The 23,022-nt window shown below is 40.1% G+C and overlaps 1 protein-coding gene across 4 annotated transcripts in view; it reads left to right on the top strand.

Annotated features, from left to right (window-relative positions):
- CACNA2D3 (calcium voltage-gated channel auxiliary subunit alpha2delta 3) overlaps positions 1–23,022 on the top strand; it is an 808,785-nt gene that overhangs the window by 561,374 nt on the left and 224,389 nt on the right. For 3 of the 4 annotated variants that reach the window (XM_067043907.1, XM_067043905.1, XM_067043908.1), the window contains one exon: positions 18,758–18,775. The exons of the other annotated variant lie outside the window; for it this stretch is intronic. In XM_067043907.1, coding sequence (XP_066900008.1) covers positions 18,758–18,775 — 18 coding nt within the window. The remainder of the gene's footprint in view (positions 1–18,757; positions 18,776–23,022) is intronic. 4 annotated transcript variants of the gene reach the window in all.

The raw sequence follows: 23,022 nt of genomic DNA, 5'->3' as shown, positions 1-23,022 counted from the left end.
CAAGACCTGAGTATAGGGGATGGGTTTTGTCTCACAGGCAAATAAAGTGCTATTACCAAAAGAAGGGACAAATTCTGTTCAGGCAAAAAGCTGTTCTGTCCATCTCCCTTCCAGATCTAACGACCTATGAATCTAAGTAAGCAAATGCTACTACTTTTCTTCTGCATCTGTGAAGATTGTGTTCAGGTCTGGTGATAGGACTTATACCTCCAGAGAATAAACTGGTGTTGTATAAAGGGAAAAAGGACTGGTGAGAGTCTGGGGGGAACAGAGGACAAGATGACAGCAAATAGAAAATGCCAACCCATCTCAACCATCCTGAGTTCAGTCATCTTTCTAGGAGGGAAATGAATCAATTATTTTTGTCCTGTTATCATAAATACTTGTTGGTTCAACCCCTGATATCGCCTGTGCTGCACCAAAGGGGGAGCCAAGACTCTAATAGGTTTTAGTCCTTTACTTCCTATGTTCTTTGCAGCTGTTTGGCTAGAGTCTTTTTAAGATTGTGTTAAAACCAACTCTTTTATAAATGCCCAGAATTCATGGCTGATTGAGCTACTTGAGCTTTGTAAATGTAGACATTGGGTATATATCTTTGCTAAAGGTTTAATAGTGAGATGGTTTTGGCTGTGTAACCCATGCATACCAAACTCTGACCTCAAGTGTCTTCCTGAGAGAAGCAGGGTTACCGGGGCCAGATCATTATTTTGGTGATGAAGGGGCCAAAGCCTCTTAACAGCCCTGAGCCTAGAACCCTGGTGAATGAGGTGCTATCACACTTGGGACTTCTTCTGTCTAGATCAGTGTGTGCAGTGACTTTGAAGAGACAGATGGGTTGTTACCCCAGCTCTGCCACTGCCACCCACCCTAATCTGTTTAAGTCACTCTCATGAGGTAGTTTTCTCCTTTGTAAAACAGGGATCATGATATTTACCATCTGTTACTATTGTTGCTTATTGAACACCCCCAAACATAGTGATGTGAAACAGTAATTTTCATATGCTCACAAATGCTGTGGCAGGAATCTGGACAGGAAATATCAAAGCTGGTTTACCCCTCTACTCCAGGACATCTATTGTCCTATCTGTAAAGAGTCAAATTCAAGTGACTCAATGGCTGAGGTATGAATCACCTGGAGGCATCTTTATTCACCTGTCAGGTTCTTAGTACTGGCTGTTGACTAGGACTTCAGGTGAGTTATCGGCAGGATACCTACACTGGCAGCATCTACATTGTCTTTCCATGTGGTCTCTATGCATAGGGTAGTTTGAGCTTCTTCACAGCATGGTGGCCGGGTTTCCAGAGCAAGGCAGAACTGCATGACATGTTTATTATAATCTGTCCCTGGAAGTCACATGGTGCCATTTCCCCCATACTCTCTAGATTGAGGCAATCACAAAGGTCTTCCTAGTTTCAAAGTGAGGGGACATAGACTCCGACTCTTCATAGGAAGAATGTCAATATTGCATTGTAAATAGAGCACGGCATGGGAGATATTGTTATGCCCACTTTGGAAAATATTCCATATGTGGCAAATTGTACTGATTGATATCAATTATAAGAATATCATAATAACTTAGCATTCTTGTGATAAATGCATTTTGGTCATAATTTATTATATATATTACTGGATTTAGCTTGATAACATTTTATTAAGGATCTTTGTTTTTATGTTCACCAGGGATATCAGTCTGTAGTTTTCCTTCTTGTAATCTGTTATGATAATGTCCATCTAAAATAATGAGTTCAGGGCTTCCCTGGTGGCACAGTGGTTGAGAGTCCGCCTGCCGATGCAGGGGACACGGGTTTGTGCCCTGGTCCGGGAAGATCCCACGTGCCCGGCTAAAATAAATAAATAAAATAAAATAAAATAATGAGTTCAGAAGAATTTCCTTCTTTATCTTCTGAAAAAGTTGGTGTAAGATTGCTGTATTTTCCATGAATATTGTTAGACTTCACTAATGAAATCATTTGGGCCTGGAGCTTTCTTGGTGGTGGGAGGAGGAGTTTTTAATTCCACATTAATTTTCTTTATAGATGTAGGGCTTTAAAGATTTTTATATTTCTATATGAATTTTGCTCATTTGTCTTTTTAGGAATTTTTCCACTTAATCTAAGTTGTTGAATTTATTGGCATAAATATGTTCATAATAGTCTCTTATCCTTTTAATGTATTTAGGATCCTTGATGATAGCTCCTCTTTCATTCCTGATATTGGCAATTTGTTATCAATCTAGCTATATGTTTTTCAATTTTTTTGATATTTTCAAAGAACTAGCCTTTGCTTTTTACCAGTTTTACTCTTCTGTCTGTTTTTGGTTGCATGGCTTTTTGCTCTTGTTTTTTAGTTTTTAAACTTTCCTCTTATTATATTGTGTTTAATTTGGTCTTTTTTTCTAGCTCCTTTCTAGGTGAAGCTTTGACCATTCAACTGTTCTCCTTTTCTACTATAAGCTTTTAAAGCTGTATGTTTCTTTCTAAGGACTACTTTAGCCACGTGTCACAACTTTTGATACGTTGTGTTTTCATTTTAATTCAGTTCAGAATATTTTCTAATGCCACTTGTGATTTAGGGATCTAGTGACTTCTGGGTTATAGTAGTGTGTTATTGTCAAATAACTCCAGATTTTACTAGATACATTATCGTTATAAATTCTAATTCTAATTTAATTATTGTTACGAATTCTCCTGTGTTCAGAGAATATATCCTATGATTTCAATAATTTTGTTTGTTGACACTTGTTTTATAGCCCATCACATGGACTTTCTTGGTGAATATTTCATATGTACTTGAAAAGAATGTGTATTCTGCAGTTATTGTGCATATTGTTCAAGAACAATCAGTTGGATGAAATTGGTTGAAATAGTGTTGATCAAGTGTTCTATATATTTACTTATTTTCTTTACAACTAGAAAGCAACTACTTCATGAATTACTGAGAAAGGAGTATTGAAATCACCAATGAAAATTCTAAATTTATGTTTCATTTTTTGATTCTGCTAATTTTTGTGTCACATATTTTGAAGCTTTATTAGGAATATACACAATGTCTTCTCAATGAATTGACCATTTTGTTATTGTGAAATATTTTTGTTTATCTTCCATATTTCTTGTTCTGAAGTCTATTTTGTTTGATATTAATATAGCTACCCCAACTTTCTTATGTTTATTGTTTTGTGGTATGTATTTTCTATTCTTTTACCTTTAACATGCATATCTTTTTTTTGAAAGTGTACTTTTTGTACACAAAATAGTTGGATTTTTTTCCCTTTTTATCCAGCCTGACCGTCTCTACCTTTTAATTGGTGCATTTAATCATTTACATTTCATGTAATTATCTGTATTTTTTTGTTTAAATATACCATATTGTTGTAAATATCTATCTACTTTGTTGTTTTATTTTTCTTCTTTATTTAATGCTATCATATTGTTATAAACAAATATACTATATTTATGTATACTATGCTATACATTCTTATATTTTTCTTCTTTTTTTGGGTCTCCTTTTGAATTAATTTAGTGTTTTAAATGCCATTTTATCTCTACTATTGGCCTATTAGCTATACCTCTTAGTTGTGTCTTTTGAGTGGTTGCTGTAGTGTAACAATTTCCATCTTCAACTTCTCAGAGTCTAACTTCCCTATAATGGGGACAACTTACAACAGTATACTGCCGTGCACCCCTTCCATTCTATGTACTATTATTAGCATACTGTTTACTCCCACATATATTATAAACCCCACACAATACATTATTTTTATTTTGCTTAAATTAAAAAGTGAGGAAAAAATCTCATATTTACCCACATATTTTTCATTTCTGATGCTACTTATTTTTTGTATAGATTCAGACTTCCATCTAGAACCATTTTACTTCACCTGAACTTCCTTTAATCTTTTATGAAGTGCAACTCTGCTGGCAATGAATTCTCTTAAACTTTTTTGGTTGTTACTTGAAAACACTTTATTTCACTGTCTTTTGGAGAGGTGTTTTCACTGGATAAAGAATCTAAGTTTACCTTTCTTTTTCTTACAGTACTTTGAAGCAGTTGTTCCATTATCATCTGGCTTGTATTGTTTCTGATGAGAAATCAGTGATAAATCTTATCTTTGATGCCCTTTACCTATGTGCTTTTATTTTGTTGGTTGCTTTTATGATTTTGTTGTTATAATTGCAATTTTATTATAATATGCTCTGGTATTTTCTGTGTATGTGTGTGTGTTTATCTCGCTTCAGGTTCATTGAGCTTTCTTGGGTTGGTGTGTTTATAAATTTTATCAAATTTGTGATATTTAGCCATTTTTAATGGGTTTTGGCATTGTTTTTAGTTTTATTTGTCCCTTCATAATGTTTAAGTTTCCTTTAAATCCTTGATTATATTTATAGTAGCTAATTTAAAGTTTATATTTTCCAATTATATGATTTCTGGTAATATTTTTTTTCTTTATAAATCATTTTCTTCTTCTGGGTATGATTGATTGTTTTTCCTCTTATAAGTCACAAATTTTTGGTTTCTATATTAGTAAATTTTTATTAGGCATTAAGCATAATGACACATGATAGTGAGCATTATGTTGTTGAGTGTCTGGATTCTGTTATCTTCCTTTAAGGAGTGTTGAGTTATGTCCTGACAGTTAATTTACTTATGTATCAGCTTAGCCCTTTAAACACTTGTTTTTAAACTTTGGTTGGCAGGTATGATGTACCTTTCACTCTAGGTCTAGTTTAGTTCTACTGCTAGGCACAGCCTTTCTGGGACTCCTACTGAATGTCCCAGGTGTTTAACAAGGTGTTCTATTCTGACTGCTTGGAACTTGTAAATACCCAGCCTTGTTTGAGGCCCAATAGATTTTTTTAGCTTACAACTTCATTGTAGTTCCCCTCTCCTACCCCCTGTAACTGTGCTTTTCTCAGCCTTATGGAGTCTATCCCTAGCTCATTTTAGTATTAAATCAAAGACCTAAGAGGCCCTCTCTGTAGATTTCTGGAGCTCTTTCTCTGTATAGCTTTCTCTCTCCAGTGCTCTACCTTGCAAATTCCAGCCACCTCAGCATCTGTAAACTTTGCTTCATTCCTTGTCAATTCAGTGCAACTTCCAGGTTCTACTTGGCATTACCTTCCCTGATCTGGGGTCTCATAAATGTCTCCAGGTAGAGTATTAGAGTGATCTTGAATCTCACTTTATTGTTTCGCCTTCTTTCAGGAAGCAAAGTCAGTGCTGATTATTGACCAATATCAAAGGACATTTGTTTCTTTTTTGTACTATATCCAGTTATCTAGTTGTTTGTGTCAGGAGGGATAATGCAGTACTAGTTATTCCATTGTGACCACAGTAGAAATAGAGATAAAAGATGACATGAATATTAGTTTGTTTTATCTTCAAGATTATTTACTTACACTGTTCTATTTGTTTATTCATATTCAAGATTTAAAACATGTTAGCTTTAGATTAATTTTACCAAAAGGTAATATGTATCTTGTAAATGTTAAAAGACAATAATTTATTGGATATGACATTGAGATAATTTTTATTTAAACATGATACTATACTGAGGCAATTTAATTGTGAAATAGCCCTTTTTTATGCTTCTCTTTTGATTTCTTGATCATCTTACCTAACTCATGTATTCAGTATGAATGGCAGAATTTTATAGTTCAGCTTTTGGCATTTGGATTCCTGTAGTGGTTGTTTTGTTTTTTTAAAAAAATAAATTTATTTAATTAATTAGTTTATTTATTTTGGCTATGTTGGGTTTTCATTGCTGCATGCGGGCTTTCTCTAGTTGCAGCGAGCAGGGGCTACTCTTCATTGTGGTGCACAGGCTTCTCATTGCAGTGGCTTCTCTTTGTTGCAGAGCACAGGTTCTAGGCACATGGACTTCAGTGGTTGTGGCACATGGGCTCAGTAGTTGTGGCTCGTGAGCTGTAGAGCACAGGCTCAGTAGTTGTGGCACACGGGCTTCGTTGCTCCGCGGCATGTGGGATCTTCCTGGACCAGGGCTTGAACCCGCATCTCCTGCATTGGCAGGCAGATTCTTAACCACTGCGCCACCAGGGAAGTCCTCACTCTGGTCTTTAAAGGTGAACTTCAGAAGCACATTGGCCTCTTTGAGATCTGAACTGAAGTGGCACTGATAGCACTTGACTTTCTTAACTAAGACAAAAAAAAAAACCAAAACTGTACAACTGTCATTCTGTAAGGTGACAAGAAAAAAAGGCCCTAGGAAATACACATGGACTTCTATATTATAGGAACATGTGTTTGGCAAAATGTGGAAAAACATGTTGTTTGGGAAAAAAAACCAAACGTGGTTGGCAAAAAAAATCTGGGGTTTGGCAGAAAAAGATAGCCAAATCCCAGATTTGAGGGGGTGGGGAGCAAGTGTATTTTGAGAGATTAGCAGTCCCAGCATATTAATAGATCTCCTTTCGGGCTTCCCTGGTGGCACAGTGGTTGAGAGTCTGCCCGCCGATGCAGGGGACACGGGTTCGTGCCCCAGTCTGGGAGGATCCCATCCCGCGTGCCGCGGAGCTGCTGGGCCTGTGAGCCGTGGCCGCTGAGCCTGTGCGTCCAGAGCCTGTGCTCCGCAACGGGAGAGGCCACAACAGTGAGAGGCCCGTGTAACATCAAAAAAAAAAAAAAAAAACACAAAAAAACAGGGTTTGGGGTCAGACTCAGTTTCCCTGTCTTTAGAATGTAAATGATTGTATTTGGCCCTTACAGTTGTCTTGAGAATTTTTCATGAGGACACATTCAGAGCCCTTAGCTCCTGGCCTGGTTTAGCATGAGCATTCAGCATGTGCAAGCTCTCATCATTAGTAAATAGCATCCAGTCTTGACTTGAGATGTGCTTAGATGCAAAAAGAGAACCAATATCATTCAACACATGGCTTTGGCCATTCTTTCTCTGTTCAGGTGAAAAATATATGCACTGATGGGCCAAGGTGAAAACAACATGTAAGAGAAGGAAATTTTCATGGATTTTTCATAGAAATGAACTTCTCATATACAGAATCACAGAGCTGGAGGTTTCCTGAAGGTTCCCCTAATTGAGAATGTCATCAGAGATCATCTGTCACCCACAGCTCATACCTTTACCCTTTGACTGTCTATTTAATGTGTCCACTTCTCTGAGATACAGGCTTGATGGATTGAAAGAACTGTAGTCTCTTGCTTTTACTTAACAGCTTATTAAGCTTTTCATAGGTGACAGGAAATGGACAGACCAAGATGAACCTTTGAGATAGAGATAGAAATAAAGATAGAAATAAATCTATCAATGAAATGTGTAACTTACCAGATTGGCCACTAAAAATATAGCATTGACATGGCCCATCCTTTGTGAGTACACAGACCACTCATTTACCTTTATTTCTGGCTCCATCGATTTCTTTTTTTATGTCAAACACTGTCTATGTACTCTTTTCACTGCAGACATGGAGGGTAACTGCACATCATTCATTTTGCAATTAATAAAGGTTGTGTGTTGAGGGGAAGTTATCTTTCTTGGGGGCCCAATATTTCTGGTTAAGTTGCCACACAGATTTCTTTGTGGTTCACCAGTTTGTCAGATACCTGCAAATTCTCTTGAAGACATCTGTTGAGTGAAGTAACGGTTTCATTGCAGACTCTGAGTTTTCATTAATTTTCCTCTGAAGGTTTTTTGTTTTCTTTTGTTTTGTTTTTAATCTCCTTCTGTGGGGAGGGTAGGAACACATTAATCTATTTTGGAGGGTTTCAAGTTCTTAGGCTCACCATTTCCCCTGCTAAGGCCTTTCTTGGAGGGCCATTCTGGTCTTTTTTTTTTTTTTTTTTTTTTCCGGTACGTGGGCCTCTCACTGTTGTGGCCTCTCCTGTTGCGGAGCACAAGCTCCAGACGCACAGGCCCACCGGCCATGGCTCACAGGCCCAGCTGCTCTGTGGCATGTGGGATCTTCCTGGACCGGGGCACGAACCCGTGTCCCCTGCATCGGCAGGCGGACTCTCCACCACTGTGCCACCAGGGAAGCCCCATTCTGGTCATTTCTGACCCTTCTGGTTCTCTGAGTCTATGACCTGCCAAATGATTCCCCCCTTTTAGATATCACAGCCCATGTCTCTCCCAGGTGGCTGCAGATCCAAGTGGTGGGAGGCTGAAACAAAGTATCAGGACCTTCCTCTGTTGAGCCTGTTGGTACTTCTCTTCCTACATCCCTTTTCTCCCCCATCCTTCCCAGTATAGTGTCTCCTTATATGGCCCTGAGTTGGCTCCAGTTCATCTCAGAGGAATTACATGACATGCATAAATTATGAAACATTTTTGCAAATTAAGTTTTAATTAAAACCAGCAGCTTAGAGTATCCAACTGGAAGCAGTCACAATGCTGAAAAGTGACACTGGTAGGGTGGGAGTTCAGGAGAAGGTCTGAGTGGGTTTGCATCCTGTTCATATATTTCCAAAATGAATCCTGCAGAAGAGAGCTTCCTTCCCTATCAGATCCTCCTTAATCTACACTGATCCCTGGCCTGCCATGTGGAACAATGTGGTTTCCAAGCAGAAATACATACACATCATGGTGGTGGTTTTATCTGAACTTTGTCAAATTTCTTTTTGATTCTACCAACTCCATGTTCTCACAGGGAACCATCAAGACCTTGGGCTCTCCCACATTGCCAAAACTCCAGATAATTTTTCAGCAAGATGGCCACCCAAAATAAGGCTGAAGAATGACAATTTTAATTGGAAATGTATTTTTCTGATACAGTGCAGAGTTCATGCCTGATGAGAAATGACTTCTTATTGTGAGAATTTTCAGAACTTTATAATGAGCAAAAATGTCTGGGGCTTTCCCCCAGCCGATAGTCCTCAGCTATATGTAATGTGAGAATTGTTCTGGTCTGCCCATTAATAATCCACATTTTCCATGTCCCCCAAAATGTCTGCCATCAAGTGAGTAATTTATGCGGGCTTGCCTTTCATCTAGGCAGGGCTCTACTGCTGCAAAAAAAGACACTGGATTTTTTCATTCAGAGTTCAGTTTGAAAAACCTGACCCTTAGTTATCAGTCTACATCTTTTCTACTAAATAACCTGAGGATGCTAGTCTGCAGTGGCCAGGACAGTGTTCTCTGGAGACCTGAAACAGGGTGAGCCCTTGCCCTTTAGGCATTTTGAAGTTTAATATTTTATCTGCTTTAAACTCATTTGGAACATGGAAAAGACTCATCCATATAATCTGTATTTTTAAATTCCTGAGAGATGTTTTAAGATGATAATACTTAGTGTTGGTTTGGAGTGTTGAAACTGACATTGGAGAGAGAGAATCTTGGTCAGAGTGTAAATCAGGACAACTTTCCTTGAGAATACTTGGACTGAAATATGCAATGCCCTTTGATCAATTATTCAACTTCTTGAAAAGTTGATAGTGTATGCAAAAATTTCACTACAAGGATGTTTATTACAGTGTCATCCATTTAGTGACAAGGTGAATACAGCCTAGATAGCTAATAATAAGGAATTCAATAAGTAATATTTTTATATTCAAATAATTGAATAATTGGCATTAACTGAAATCAACAATGGATGTTAGTTAGCATCATCAGTTGCTTTAAATTTCTTCTTTTGCTTATCTTTGATATCTGATTTTCTATAAGAAAGATGCATTGCTTGTGTGATTTTTTTTGAAAGAAACATTTTAAGCAACATGTATATTACAGAGATGGTTCTTTCTGTCTATATTTTTCTTGACTTTAAATATGCTGTTGGAAAAAAGTTAAAGTTCCATCTGTATCCCAAACTAGATGTTGAGAAATCACTATTAAATTATATATGGTTAGGCAAGATAATCCCCAAACCAATAAAAGTAAGACAATTTGGAATACATACATACCATTCTCTTCATGATCTTTCCAACAAGGTTTGAAAAACTTATAAGGTTTTTAGGGAAAATTGGAATGGGTACTTAAATTACTTCAAAGTAGAAAAGTCCGTTATATTTACCTTCTTTTATTGACCCTGTTTTTGGTCCTGTCTTCTACTCTGCAGGGTTATCTATCTCTATCTCTACTCCTACTCTTTCCTCCTCATCCTTCTTCACCACTGCCCTGACAAGGGACTAGATAAAGCTGCAGAACTGGGGATTGTAGAGGGAGCAGCCTGGCGTCCACATTTAAGGAGCTAGAGAAAGAATATGGGGAGTGGGAGTAAACTGACATTCATGGTAAAGCCCAGGGAGGAGGAGATTCTAAGGAGGAAAATGACACAGAGAGATACCCTTTTATCTCCTGACTTACCTAATATTCTCAGAGAGGCCAAAATAGCTTCTGTTTTTTGGAGAAATATGATGCCCTGTGTGTTTGTAAGGAAATTTCACACATACCCTTGGAAATCTTTTGAGCAAATTACTGCTGAGTATTTTTGAAGCTGAGCAAACGGTACAGAAATATTTTGATAAGTCTCTTGATCTGTATGAGTAAAATCTAGCTCTGAGTAGCCATGGTCTGTACCTAGAGATGGCCAGCTACAAGTATCTGTGGAAATAATGAGAAAAACTCAGTTCACTCAGGATGTCCCCATGCCTCGTACTGAGCTGGAAGCCTCCAGAAGCTAAGTCTCATGGATGGACATGGGCTCCAGTGACACCACTGAGTTCTATCTATCTCACTGCCCTGCTTTCCATGGTGCTGGCTTCACTCTCAGGTCCCATTTGATGATCTGTCCCCAGCAGCACATCCTCTCAAACTCTAGTGGAGAGAGGAAAGGGAGGAGGAGAGAAAGGAGGATGGGGGATTGATATTTGGTTACTTCTGTAAAAGTCCTGAGTAGACTATGTGAGGTCACATGTCCACCCTGAGCCAATTGTTGGGGCCAGTGATGAATTGATTGGCTCAGGTCTGGGCACTGCCTACATCATGGGGCTTGGAGTAGAGCCTTACCCTACTACAGGGGTCCCCAACCCCCGTGTCACAGACCGATACCAGTCTGTGGCCTGTTAGGAACCAGGCCGTGTAGCAGGAGGTGAGGGGTGGGCGAGCAAGTGAAGCTTCATCTGCCGCCCCCCCCATCACTCATATTACCACCTGAACCATATCCCCCACCACCCCTGTCCATGGAAAAATTGTCATCCACATAACCGGTCCCTGGTGCCAAAAAGGTTGAGGACCGCTGCCCTACTACTAGGGCCACTACTAGGAAGGAAGGGAGTTGATGGTGAGAGCAAAGAAACACATGTCCACTGTAAAGAGTAAGCACATTTTTCAGGCCTTATCACTTCTTCACATAACCCACTGTGAAGAAGTGATGGCCCACTGAGAATGTTTGTGATCTTAGGTCTGTGGGTTTATCTGTGGACCATAAGGCCCTTGCTTATTAGTATATTTCTCACACAACACCAGGTTGGGGCACCCCTGAAAACTCTAGAGGTTACAAGGTCATGGGGTAAAAACAGCAGCCATTATGGGCCAGTGGCTTTCACAGGGGCTCAACATGTATTTATCTCATTTAATCTTTACATTAATTCCATGAAATAGTATTATTACTATAATATTACAGATGAGAAATCCAGAGCTCAGAGATGATATATTGTTGCCTAAGTCCTTACAGCTCATAAGAGATAGAGGTGGGATTGGAAACCTGGTCTACTAAACTCCAAGGCCCTCCTTCCTCCCTCCTTTTATCCCTCCCTCCCTCCCTCCCTCCCTCCCTCCCTTCCTTCCTTCCTTCCTTTCTCTTTCCTTGTTCCCTCCCTCTCTTCCTCCAACAAATACTCCTTCGTGAATTCTTACCAAGGGCCAGGTACAATACAGGTCTAGTTCCTGGTGATACATCAATGAATAAATTGTTCATTCATGTGGCCCCTAGATGGATCTTGAGTTCTTATGTGGAGAAGTAGTAAAAAAAAATAAACAAGAAGATTACAGAATGCAATAATTGTTAAGACAGGAATAAACAAGATGATGTCATAGAAAGATACGTGGGGTTGAGATAGGAACTGCTGTCAGAGGAGGTGCCTTCAGAGCTGACATCTGACAGCTGGGTAGGAATCAGTGAGGCAGGGGTCGTGGGGGATGTCAGGGAATTGACATGGTGGGAGAGCATCAGCCAGTCAGAAGAAATAGCCACATGAAGGCTTTGAGGCAAGCGAGGCTTGGGCAACAGGGCCAGCAAAGCACCAGGCTTATACTTTTAGATTGTTCTGGATGCAGTATAGAGGAAAGACCAGGGGGAGGAGTGAAACTGAGGAGATGGATGAGCAGCAATGGTGGCTTGGTGTGGGGTGGCAGAAGTGGATGGATGTGGACAGAACCTCCACCACTGGATCCTAGCTCATCCGAGGCATTCTCCTCCTGGTGTAGGTTTTGGAGTTTGAACCAATGAACAGAACATCCTCTGATACATATAGGAGTAGGAATCTTTATCCACATTGCTTAATGAAGAAGAATGGAAGATTATAAATGTAAACATGCACAGGAAAAAAGAAAAAGAAAAAAGAAACGAACACAGGGAAACTTTGCAGCAAACAGCGATTTATCACTGATTCATAAGGCCCAAGGCAAAGGGCCAGTTTTACAAATGGAATAAACATATGTAGACCCGGCTTTTTTTGTTTTGTTTTGTTTTATACAGTTGGCAGGAAAATACTTTATGTCCCATTTGGTCTTTACATATTTCATAGTGAATGTGTTGTTTTGATCAATAGATCTTTAATTGAGTTTTATTTTTGAAAAAGAGTCCACTCAACTCCAGAAGTTCATTGAGCTGGAGTGATGGATGTCCCCTCACTTGCCCCTGTGGCTCTCTATGGGACTCTGAGATAGAAATGAAGTAAATGAGGAAAGTTAAAACAAAAACATTCCCTTCCCCTCGGTGCAGAAAATGTCTTGCTTTTTGAAACACCTTGACTTACCATCAGGGACTCAAAGCACACTCGGATCTCTTCCGCCTCCCCTGTAGCTCCTCACAGCTCTTTTCCCTGGCCCACCTTAGCACACAGGACTCTAACTGGTGCCTCATAATTACCCTATGATTCAGTCCCTGTACTCACTCCCTGGGTGACCTTGTCTGCATGCTCACAGTGACCAAGCTGCCTACCCTACACCTCTGCCTGCAAGTCTAGGGGACATGCTCAAATTATCCGTTTTAAACAAAACTGAATTCTGTGGGGTTTTTTTCCTCAAAAATGCTTCTCCCATAGTCTTCTTCTCAGTAAACAGAGGCTCCATTTTTGCATTTACCTGGGCCAAAAGCCTTAGACGCAGACGTGATGTGTGTCCTCTCATATTATCTATCATCCAGTCCATCATCTCTTCTCTCAAGTAGATCTAGTGTCAGACCACTGCCTGTCACCTCCACTACCAGCACTGTCTCTTTCATCTCTCATTCAGATTATTCATTAGTCTTCTTACTGGTCTCCCTTCTCAAACACTATCTTTGCTGCTCTCTGGCTATGTGACCTTGTAGTTTCATGGAAAATTGAGGTAATAATAGAACTTACCTAATAAAGTTTCTGTGAGTTTTCAATAAATTAATATAGGTAAAGCACTTAGAATGGTGAATAGTATGTCATAGCTATTATAACTGCCTGTCATTACTGCTCTTGTCAACATCGCAGCATGTGGTTTCTATCCAAGACAACCTCATAGTCCAGAATGACTGCTAAAGCACCAGCCATCACATCTACATTCCTGGCAACAGGATGAAAGGAGTCCTTTCAAGGGTGCTATCTGGAAAAACCACATCCATGGATATCTCATTGACCACAACTGAATCACTTAGCCACACCAAGTTCTAATAGGGTCATTTAGCTGAGCCCGGCTAAAAAGTGGGTTTCTGTTACCAAAAAAGGACAGAATGGCAGTTACTGCAACTAGCAGTAACTATGCTATGAATAGGCAATAGGTGATATTATGAGGGCATGTGTTGAGGACATTTGATATGAGAGGTCAGACAGGGCTTTGTTAAGACAGTGACAACTGACCAGTGAAGTAGGTGTTTGCTGGACAAGCGGGGAGGGTAGGAGGGAACATTCCAAGATGAGGGAAGAACAAGTGTTTCTGTGACAGGAGAAGACATGGTAACTATTTGTGCTACACCATACATCATACACTACATGCTGAGAAGTGTGGTAGGCTAGATTCTCCATCCAGACTCTTCTGTAAGGGGTGGTGCCAGTATTTCTCATTCCCCCTTACTCATACGGGGGACTCGTGGATGGAGTAGCCTGAGAGGCCCCCAAAACCTTGGGTTGGTGCTAGCACCCTTAGTCTGCATGAGAAGCAGCACCTTGAGCCTGACAGTTAAAGCAGAGGTGAGGGCCGCAGAGAGATGTGACTCTGACTTGACTTTCAGCTCCAGCATTTCCTGACTGGGTGACCTTGGCGAGTTTCTCAGCCATTTTAAATAGTCTCTATTTCCTCATCCATAAACTGAGGATGATACTAATATACAACCCAGAGGTCTGCTCTGAGGACCAAAATTGCTCAAGATGGTAAAGCACTTAGTCAAGTTCCTGGTCTATTGAGAGCAGTCACTCAAGAGTGGCTGCTTCTTTTACTACTGTGCCCTTCATCTCTGTCACTCTCTTGGATGACATATTCTCAGTCTTTCCAGGTTTGAATGTGAAGTGTCCCATGAATGCATTCTACACCATTGGAATTTTCTCTAGGAATGTACAAACCCATCACGTACTACAATTTCTTTCTTTCTTTATCCTTCCTTTAAAAAAGTGACTAGAGGATGTGAATAGTGGGATATAGAGTCATACAATCAGGGGGCATTTGGCCTGAAGGAATCTGAAGCTGCCTGTGCAGACCCTGATGTAGTAAGTAAGGAAACAGACCCAGGGAGGTGGAGCCCAGTTGACAATGCCTGACAAGGTGGCTTTGAAGAAGAGGTCTTTGAGGAAGAAAAGTTGCCTTGCCTCAGGCTGAGTGATAATGGGAAGTTCCCAGGCTGGTTTTATGCACATCCATGGGTCAGTGAGACAATCTGCACATCTGCAGAAGTCTGTACCAAGCATATTGAAATCTGAGTTTCATATCCATGCTTCTGGCAGAGATATTTCTTTTTCTCTTGAAAGCCATTATCTTGGGTTATCAACATGGTCTTTGTGTTTGGGGGAGTCAGTTGTCAGTTACCCCAGGTGTCTTTCCCTGGCATCCATCCTAGTAATAAGTTACCTTCTTTTTTTTTTTTTTTTTTTTTTTTTTTTTTTGTGGTACGCGGGCCTCTCACTGTCGCGGCCTCTCTCTCTCCCATTGCGGAGCGCAGACTCAGCGGCCATGGCCCACGGGCCCAGCCGCTCCGCTGCATGTGGGATCTTCCCGGACCGGGGCACGAACCCGTGTCCCCTGCATCGGCAGGCGGACTCTCAACCACTGCGCCACCAGGGAAGCCCATAAGTTACCTTCTTTAACCAGGTGAGCACCATCTCACAGTCACAAATAGAGAACAAGACTTTCATACAGAGCAGGTACCCTCATGGAGCTTGTGACCTAGCAGGGGAGAGACATTAAACTAACTTACATACAAATTATAGATGTGCTCAGAACTACAAAAAGTACACTGGGACCTTTAGATATCATCGTGTCCAGAAATATGTTTTGCCACTCCTTATTTTGAGCCTACAGCAGACATTGTTAATTGGTTATAATATTCTTTACAACAAAGCTCAGATATAACTTCAGAATCCTTCTCAACACAACCCTATAGAAATCGATTACCAGTCAGTTAGACTTGGCTCTTGAGGCTAACCTTTCTTGCCATACCCTTGTATGAGAAGCATACAAGGGTATGCTTCCCTCCCTCATCTTTTTTTAAGAATAAGCATTCTGGCTAAAGGCTGGAAGGTACGTGCTTCAAGACTCTAGCTAGAGGCCAGGGTGGATCTAATGTCCAGCTGGTCTGGCTCCCAGTTCAGGACTCTACACACTGTGAATATTCGGTGACCGTGTGTCATCAGAAGAGCCTACTCCCGAGCAGTAGAGTCTGTGGCTGCCAGTGAGCCCATCTTAATTTGTTATGTTCTATTCTGAGGCTCCTTCTTTGAGGTGCAACCTGTATAGGGCATTGCAAGCTGTAATTTATGTTATTTAAAAGCTCTGGTAGGAAAGTTGCTCTTTGTTCTCATGAGTTATTTCTTGAGGAAAATATATGTTTTGTGGAGAACTTGAGGGCAGTCTTAAACTGAGGACATTACCACAAAGGCCTGGTCTCTCATTTTCCTTCCCAGGATTTTTTCTCATGTGCTTAAACGGGTGAGTCAAAAAGAGGTGTTTCCTGCTCCACCAAGATAAAACTGAGAGAGAGAGAGAGAGAGAGAGAGGGCAGCTCTCCTTTTTAAGAGGCCTGTCAAGTCCCACAATTTGTGCAGGACTTAACTTTGGTATTTATTTTAATTCATCAAACAATTGTAATTCTCATGGCTCCCCAATGCATTTCATATGACATAAGCTGTGATTCAACACAAATGCTTTCCTAAGGAAACATACATTTATCATTCTATTAATGTTCACATCTCCAAGGTTTCTTTTCCGTTGTGTGAAAAGATGTTTAATATTTAAGACACCCTTCTTTAAGTGATTCTTCATTTTAGGCTCAATTTCTCACCTCTTGATACATTTCTGCCCTCTTCAGAAGTGCTAGAGAAACATGTGAGCTTCCTTTTTAATAAGTGGCAGCTTTAAGTAGGAGCAAAGAATCAGAAAAACATGCTTGCATTCCTGTCTTCTTAAATTGGGAGACCTTGCGGCATAAAAGAGCTTGGAAATGTATTGTTGGGAGGTTGGGGTCTGCCCTTTGTGGACATTCTCTGTACCATTCTGGAGAAGTCTCTGAGATCCAAGACACTTTGTTGGTTTGCGTTTATCCCTTCTACCCTTTGTTGGACTCCATCCACAGGGCAGGGCCTTACGATGGGTTCAAGAAAGCCCTGGTCTTAGTGTCTGTGAAGAGAGAGCATTGTTCACAGGGAGAAAAGAATGGAAAAGGCAGAAGATTCAAATGAAGACCATAGGATATCTCGTTTAGTTATCTTGCATCTTCTGGCACTTGCAGGGTTATAAACTCTAGAGACAGAGAGATTTTGTCATCACAATTCCCAACTGTTTGTGACCTTTATTAATGTGTGAGTTGAACTGAATTTCTATGTTCTAAAGTCAGGAAACCCCACTCTCTAATTTATTGTCTATCTATGGAACATCGTATAATTACATAACCTCTAAATGCCATTTTATTTCTCATCTGTAAAATGGGGATAATAAGAGTACCCAGTATTGGGTTGTTGTGATTTAGTGGGGTGATGCAAATAAAGGGCTCAACAAAGTGCCTAGTGACAAGTTCACACTCAATAAATGTTAGTCTCTATGAAAAGTAAGTCTTGAAAATGATGTAATTCTTAGATTTGGTATTTAATATATGGATAATATTATTTCCATTCCAGATTAGAAAATGCTTTTCGAAACACTGCACACTGTAATGGCAATCACAAACACCGTGACATTAAACCGCAGCCTAATAGACTCAATTTAGAAAAATAGATAAATATATCTCATAAATATTCAATCTTTTTCCACATACCTATAATTTCAATTCCTTGCCTGTGCCGTTGGGAAAGCTATTATATCTTATTTTATGGATTGACTGACTGCCTTTCTGTTGTTCTTAGAATATCAGCCTTACTTCAAATGCATAAATCCTTGTTCATGCTTCCTTAACCACCAATAAAGGGAGCAGTTACTGTGCTACAAAGCAAGAAAAATTGACTTTAAAAACAACATTCTTCTAATGGTGTTACCTGTATGTACAGTACAGTTTCTCAACTTCGGCACAGTTGACAGATGGGCAGGGTAATTCTTGGTAGTGGGGACTGTCCTGTGCATTGTAAGATGTTTAGCAGCTTCCCTGGCCTCCACCTGCTAGAGGCCAATAGCTTTTGCTCCCTCCACTGCCCCCAGTTTTGGCAGCCCCACATGTCTCCAGACAGTCCTCCGCAGTGGGGAACTGTTGGCTCACAGGAAGAAAGAACTTGGCCTTCATAGTGTGTGCTTTGGGCCACTGGACAGAAGAACCTCAGGTTCAGCTTTGCAGGTCCAGAACTACTGAAAACACACACTGTCAAACTCACAGATTATCTGTTGACTCTACAGATTCAGCAGATTCAGATAGCAGGTGGAATAATCAGCACCATAACTTTTTTTAAAAAAGATTTATTTATTATTTATTTATTTATTTTGGCTGTGTTGTGTCTTAGTTGTGGCACACGGGATCTTCGTTTAGGCATGTGGGATCTTTTGTTGCTGTGCGCAGGCTCTTCGTTGTGGTGCACGGACTTCTCTCTAGTTGTAGTGTGTGGGTTTTCTCTTCTCTAATTGTGGTGTGCAGGCTCCAGGACGCGTGGGCCCTGTAGTTGTGGTGCACAGATTTCAGAGTACATGGGCTCTGTAGTTTGCAGCACGTGGGCTCTAGTTGAGGTGCGCAAGCTCAGTAGTTGTGGCGCGCGAGCTTAGTTGCCCCTCGGCATGTGGTATCTTAGTTCCCTGACCAGGATGCAACCCGAGTCCCTTGCATTGTAAGGCAGATTCTTTACCACTAGACCACCAGGGAAGTCCCAGCACCATAGCTTTATATGGGGAAGTGACTTGGCTTTAGTTTTAATTTTCCTCTTTTTTCTCCCCGTTTTGGTCTTTCCATTTGCCAATGATAGCCAAATGAAGTTTTACAGTTAATCTTAACTTCTTATATAATGATTGTTTTTTCTTCTTTTTTCACCCTTATTTTTCAGCTCCCTCAGGCACAAAAGGTAAACTCTTTTCCATCACATTCCAGTCATCCCCAGAACTCTCGAGTTGTGCATGCCTCCATGGTCTTGTGCATTCGGCACTGTTCATGACCAGTGAAATGGTTTTCCTCTTAGGACTTCAGGAGCCTGCAGTTGGGCAGGAACCGAAAGGCCAACAGACTTAGCTGTCCACTAGCCCCTTGCCAACTTAGTCCCACCAGAGAGCCGTATCGTGGCCAGTGGTTTGGGGATGAATCTATGCCCAACCGTTTTGCTAAGAATTCTCAAATAATAGGTCAAAAGTAAGTTTGGCAAGTTCCTTCAGACACAGCATTCCAGATCTTCCCTGGGATACTTTCCTAAGGAGACAGGTAATATGAATAATTAATTAAGCCCAGTAACCATGTTTAGATTCTGGGCTCTTAATCCAAATCCCTGAAACTCACCTTGGGTTTCATTAATTGCAAAATTAACAGCTGCTTTGCTTGTCTCAACACCCATACCACCCAGACAGCATTAAAACAGAGTTCTTGCCAATGGTCAGACCCTTTCACTGGTCCTTATTATCTGTCTCAGATGATCTGGTGCCACCATCTAGAATGTTCTCTGTCCAGAAAGATTCCATGTGGTTGCAGTGCTGGCTTTGCTGTATCATTCCCATGGCATGTCACTGCATCCTAAGGACAGTTATGGCAGAAATCATGTCACGTGATGCCTGCTGCATTGTTCTGGTGTATTTCACAAACACAAGCAAGATTTTCAGAAGATAGAGTAATTTCTGGGTCCCAGATGTGAGTTGGCTTCATTTCAAGAGTTGAGGTAGGGCGCCACACTGAAATTTAAGCAGTACCTCCTAAGCTCTCCAAATCAGAGATGATTTGGGTTTTTCTCACTAAGAGAGATATCACAACTGCTCTACAAAAGACAGTCTGTTCAGACCATATGGACAACCAGAGGCCCAGAAATCATTACACAATTACTCAAATATATTTGAGATATTTAAACAAGGCAAGACATGCTAGTGTGTGACTTGGCTTGTGGTAATGTTTGATTACACTTCAGTGCCATCACAAAAGGACTGAACACTTCATTAAAAGTTAAAGTATTTGAGTAGAGCAACAGCTTCCAGGGTAAATATATGTTCAGAATTCCGCATTATCTGGAAGGCTCGGCATCTTTGATAGGTCATACTTGCTTAATTGCCCACACTTGAAATTTCTTTGCAAAGCAACTTAAACTCAGTTTCTAAAAATGGACTGGCCTCAACTTACTAGTATTTATTCATCAAATTTCTACTGATCCATAGACAAAAGCATTCCCTTGTAGAAGATTCCTCATGAATTTGAGGTGCCATCAGCCATGGAGTTTAAAACAAAGTTCAAAACAAACCAACACAGAATATGGTAAGAACAAATGTTGCTGGGCCATATGATTCTTCAATAGCACTTAGCTCATCACACTCTGCTTCTATCGTCATATCTTATCTTGACTCACATCACATGCCCTGAAAAGTGAAGCTTATTAGTATGATCATTGAAAGTTCAGAAGTGAGGAAGATGCTTCAGGGGCTTTTCCTGTGTCCCAAAGATGTTTGACTACCCAGCAGATTTGTTCTGCAACCCTAGATGACAAAGAATAACCCTGCCTCCCATTCCTCACTATGGCTACAAATGGTCTTCTGTTATAATAGAGAAAGGTATTTACCTTAAACAAAAAATTAAAAGCTGTGTGTGAAATGATTTCAGAATTCTTTGGATAGTTTCTGGGAAATTTAGCTCTTTGGAGAAGGAGTTTGATTATAAACCTTGGGTATCCGGGCTGGAAGATGAGGAGGGTTGAGGAGAGACACATTGCTGATTGAAGGCATTCTCCCTCAGGACCACTAGTCTCAATTATTGATGTATGAGCATCCCTGCCCCTCATGTTCCTTCCCTTCCCCTCCCCAATGTTACCAAAGGCTTTTGCTAGAAGGTTAAGGTTCTTACAATCATCAGTTCCTCTCAAATATATTGTCTTGCTGCTTGACCAGCAAAAGAAGATGGTGGGTTCCATCCTAGCCTTTATCTGTTTGTGACCATGAGCAGGTCACTTCACGTCTCTGAGTCACTTAACCTCTCATTATTCAACAAGAACGAGAGACTAACTTTGTAGTTTTGTCATGAGAGTTATTTCTCTTGCTTGCACCTACCACAGAGCCTGACATATGCTGGAACTCACAAAATTTAGAGTTCCTATTACCATTTGCTCAGCTTGGCCCCCAGTGCTTTAGAGCAGATGAAGAGTGCAGTCAGACGTGATGTGGTGGTCTGGGACCTCCATAGTGTTTTGTGGTCCTGACTCAAGCCTAATGAAAATCAGATGTCAAAAGAGCCTAGAAGGAATGTGATGCTTCTCTTGGTTCATTAAAAACTCTGTGTATCACCTGCCTGTACCTCCTACATGGAGTCAGAAAGAAATGGAGACTGGACTTGAAATCCCAGCAAAGCAAAGACTTTCAGAAACAATTGTTTTGAGAGATTTCTTCCCAAAGCCTTTGACATTACCCATAGATTTCACCCATCCATGGCCATGATTATAATGAGTCCCTTCCAAACCCAAGAGTTTGTTGCTCTGGGGGTAAAAGAGGGAGGTAGCTCCAGCTGCTCTGTCTTTGGCCAGCTTTTCACATGAGGTCATGAGTGCATACATTGCACCATATGGTGTCTGCATTTGTGCTATGTTTTTGTTGGAATCTCTCTTTGTATCATCTGCAACTGTTTTCTCTATAAATATTTTAAATAGTTATGTCTCTGTAAACATGCTTATTTTAATCTCTTGGCTGATCTACAACTAAAAATGTCCCATTTGGGTATCCCTCTTATGTGTAGCAGTCATTAATGATTGTTGTCTATAAATTATCATTTTCATGATGCTAATAATTTGAGGGTTTTCCAAAACTTCTCTTCTAGCCCTTTTGGCTATTTTCTAGAACAATGGTTTGCAAAAAAGAAAAAAAAAAAGAAGTTTTGTTTTTCCTATGATTCTTAAGCACTTCTGAGATAATTTCTAGATTCTATAAATTTCAACCCTTAATACAAAATAGGGGTAGTACTAACTGGTTATACACTTGACCAATAAATATTTTCATCAAATACATAGGCAGTGTCCTGAATCTCGGTTAAAAAAACATGTAGCAATATAGACCTGATGCCTTCAGGCCATCACAAAACTGTTCTTTTTAGTGAAAATTGAACCACTTTCTCCATTGGATTGATTGTTCTTGAGTTCAACAATGAAGAGAGGTCTATATGTAAGAAAGGTTTGCCTTTTTTCCCTTCCATGGTACTTGACTTCTACAAAAATGGCTGGGAGATTCCATTTTATAATAATAACAAAATTACCCAAAGCCTTTGCAAATGTATGTTCAGTAGTCACAAAAATAGTCCAGTTTTCATACTACATATTCATCTATGTAGGTTCTGTCTATAGGAGCTAAACATCAGTTGTTCACTGTGTGATTAATCACTATAGCATGGAGCCTTACTTAAAGGAAAAAGTACTCTTTGAGGTATTCCAAATTTGGCTGTTCACATGGTTAACTTTTCCACACACAGGTTTTCCACTCCTCTTCATTTTGTACTGTCTTCAAATAGCTTTGGAATTTGTCAAAGACAGTGTCTTGAAAGTTTTGAAGGTACTCCGTGTCTTGCCTGGCACTATATTAGTTAATATCAGCCTGAAAATTCTGAGCAGGCATAAGCATTTTTCTCAAACCATAGTTAAAGAAAACCACATCTCTAATCCTGTTTGGAACAGCAATTGATGGATTCAGGGCTGCACAGTATGGCAAAACGATCCCTGTTTAATAGCCAGACCGTGTGTTTTGTTTCCTGTTAGGAATAGCTTAACTTGCCTTCTTGAACAAACACAGCAGGCAGGGCTTGAGATCTGTTGTTCTATGCCTGCTGTGATATTCTGTGCTGCTTAACTTGTATGAGGACTCAGGAGTGCATAAATTAGCTTCTTGAAAGAGTGTCGATTTTTGGTTTTTCTTTCAGGATGGAACTCTTTTATTAATTTCTCCCCCTAAGTGTAAATTGGATCCTAAATCCATTTGCATTTTCTTTGTTTCCTTGTTTATACTATATTTAGGAGGAATAAATGGAAGCAGTCATTTATCTAAAGACCTTTTCTTTTCTTTTCTTTTTCTTTTTCTTTTTCTTTAGGTATAGCCTCATGTAAGCAGAATTTGGCCAGCTCTTATCTCACTGTAATCAGATTTCAGCAAT

This window comes from Kogia breviceps, chromosome 10 (assembly GCF_026419965.1).
Source record: "Kogia breviceps isolate mKogBre1 chromosome 10, mKogBre1 haplotype 1, whole genome shotgun sequence".
Taxonomy (NCBI): Eukaryota; Metazoa; Chordata; class Mammalia; order Artiodactyla; family Physeteridae; genus Kogia; species Kogia breviceps.
Note: the sequence above shows the minus strand (reverse complement) of the source record. Positions and strands in the feature narration are given on the sequence as shown.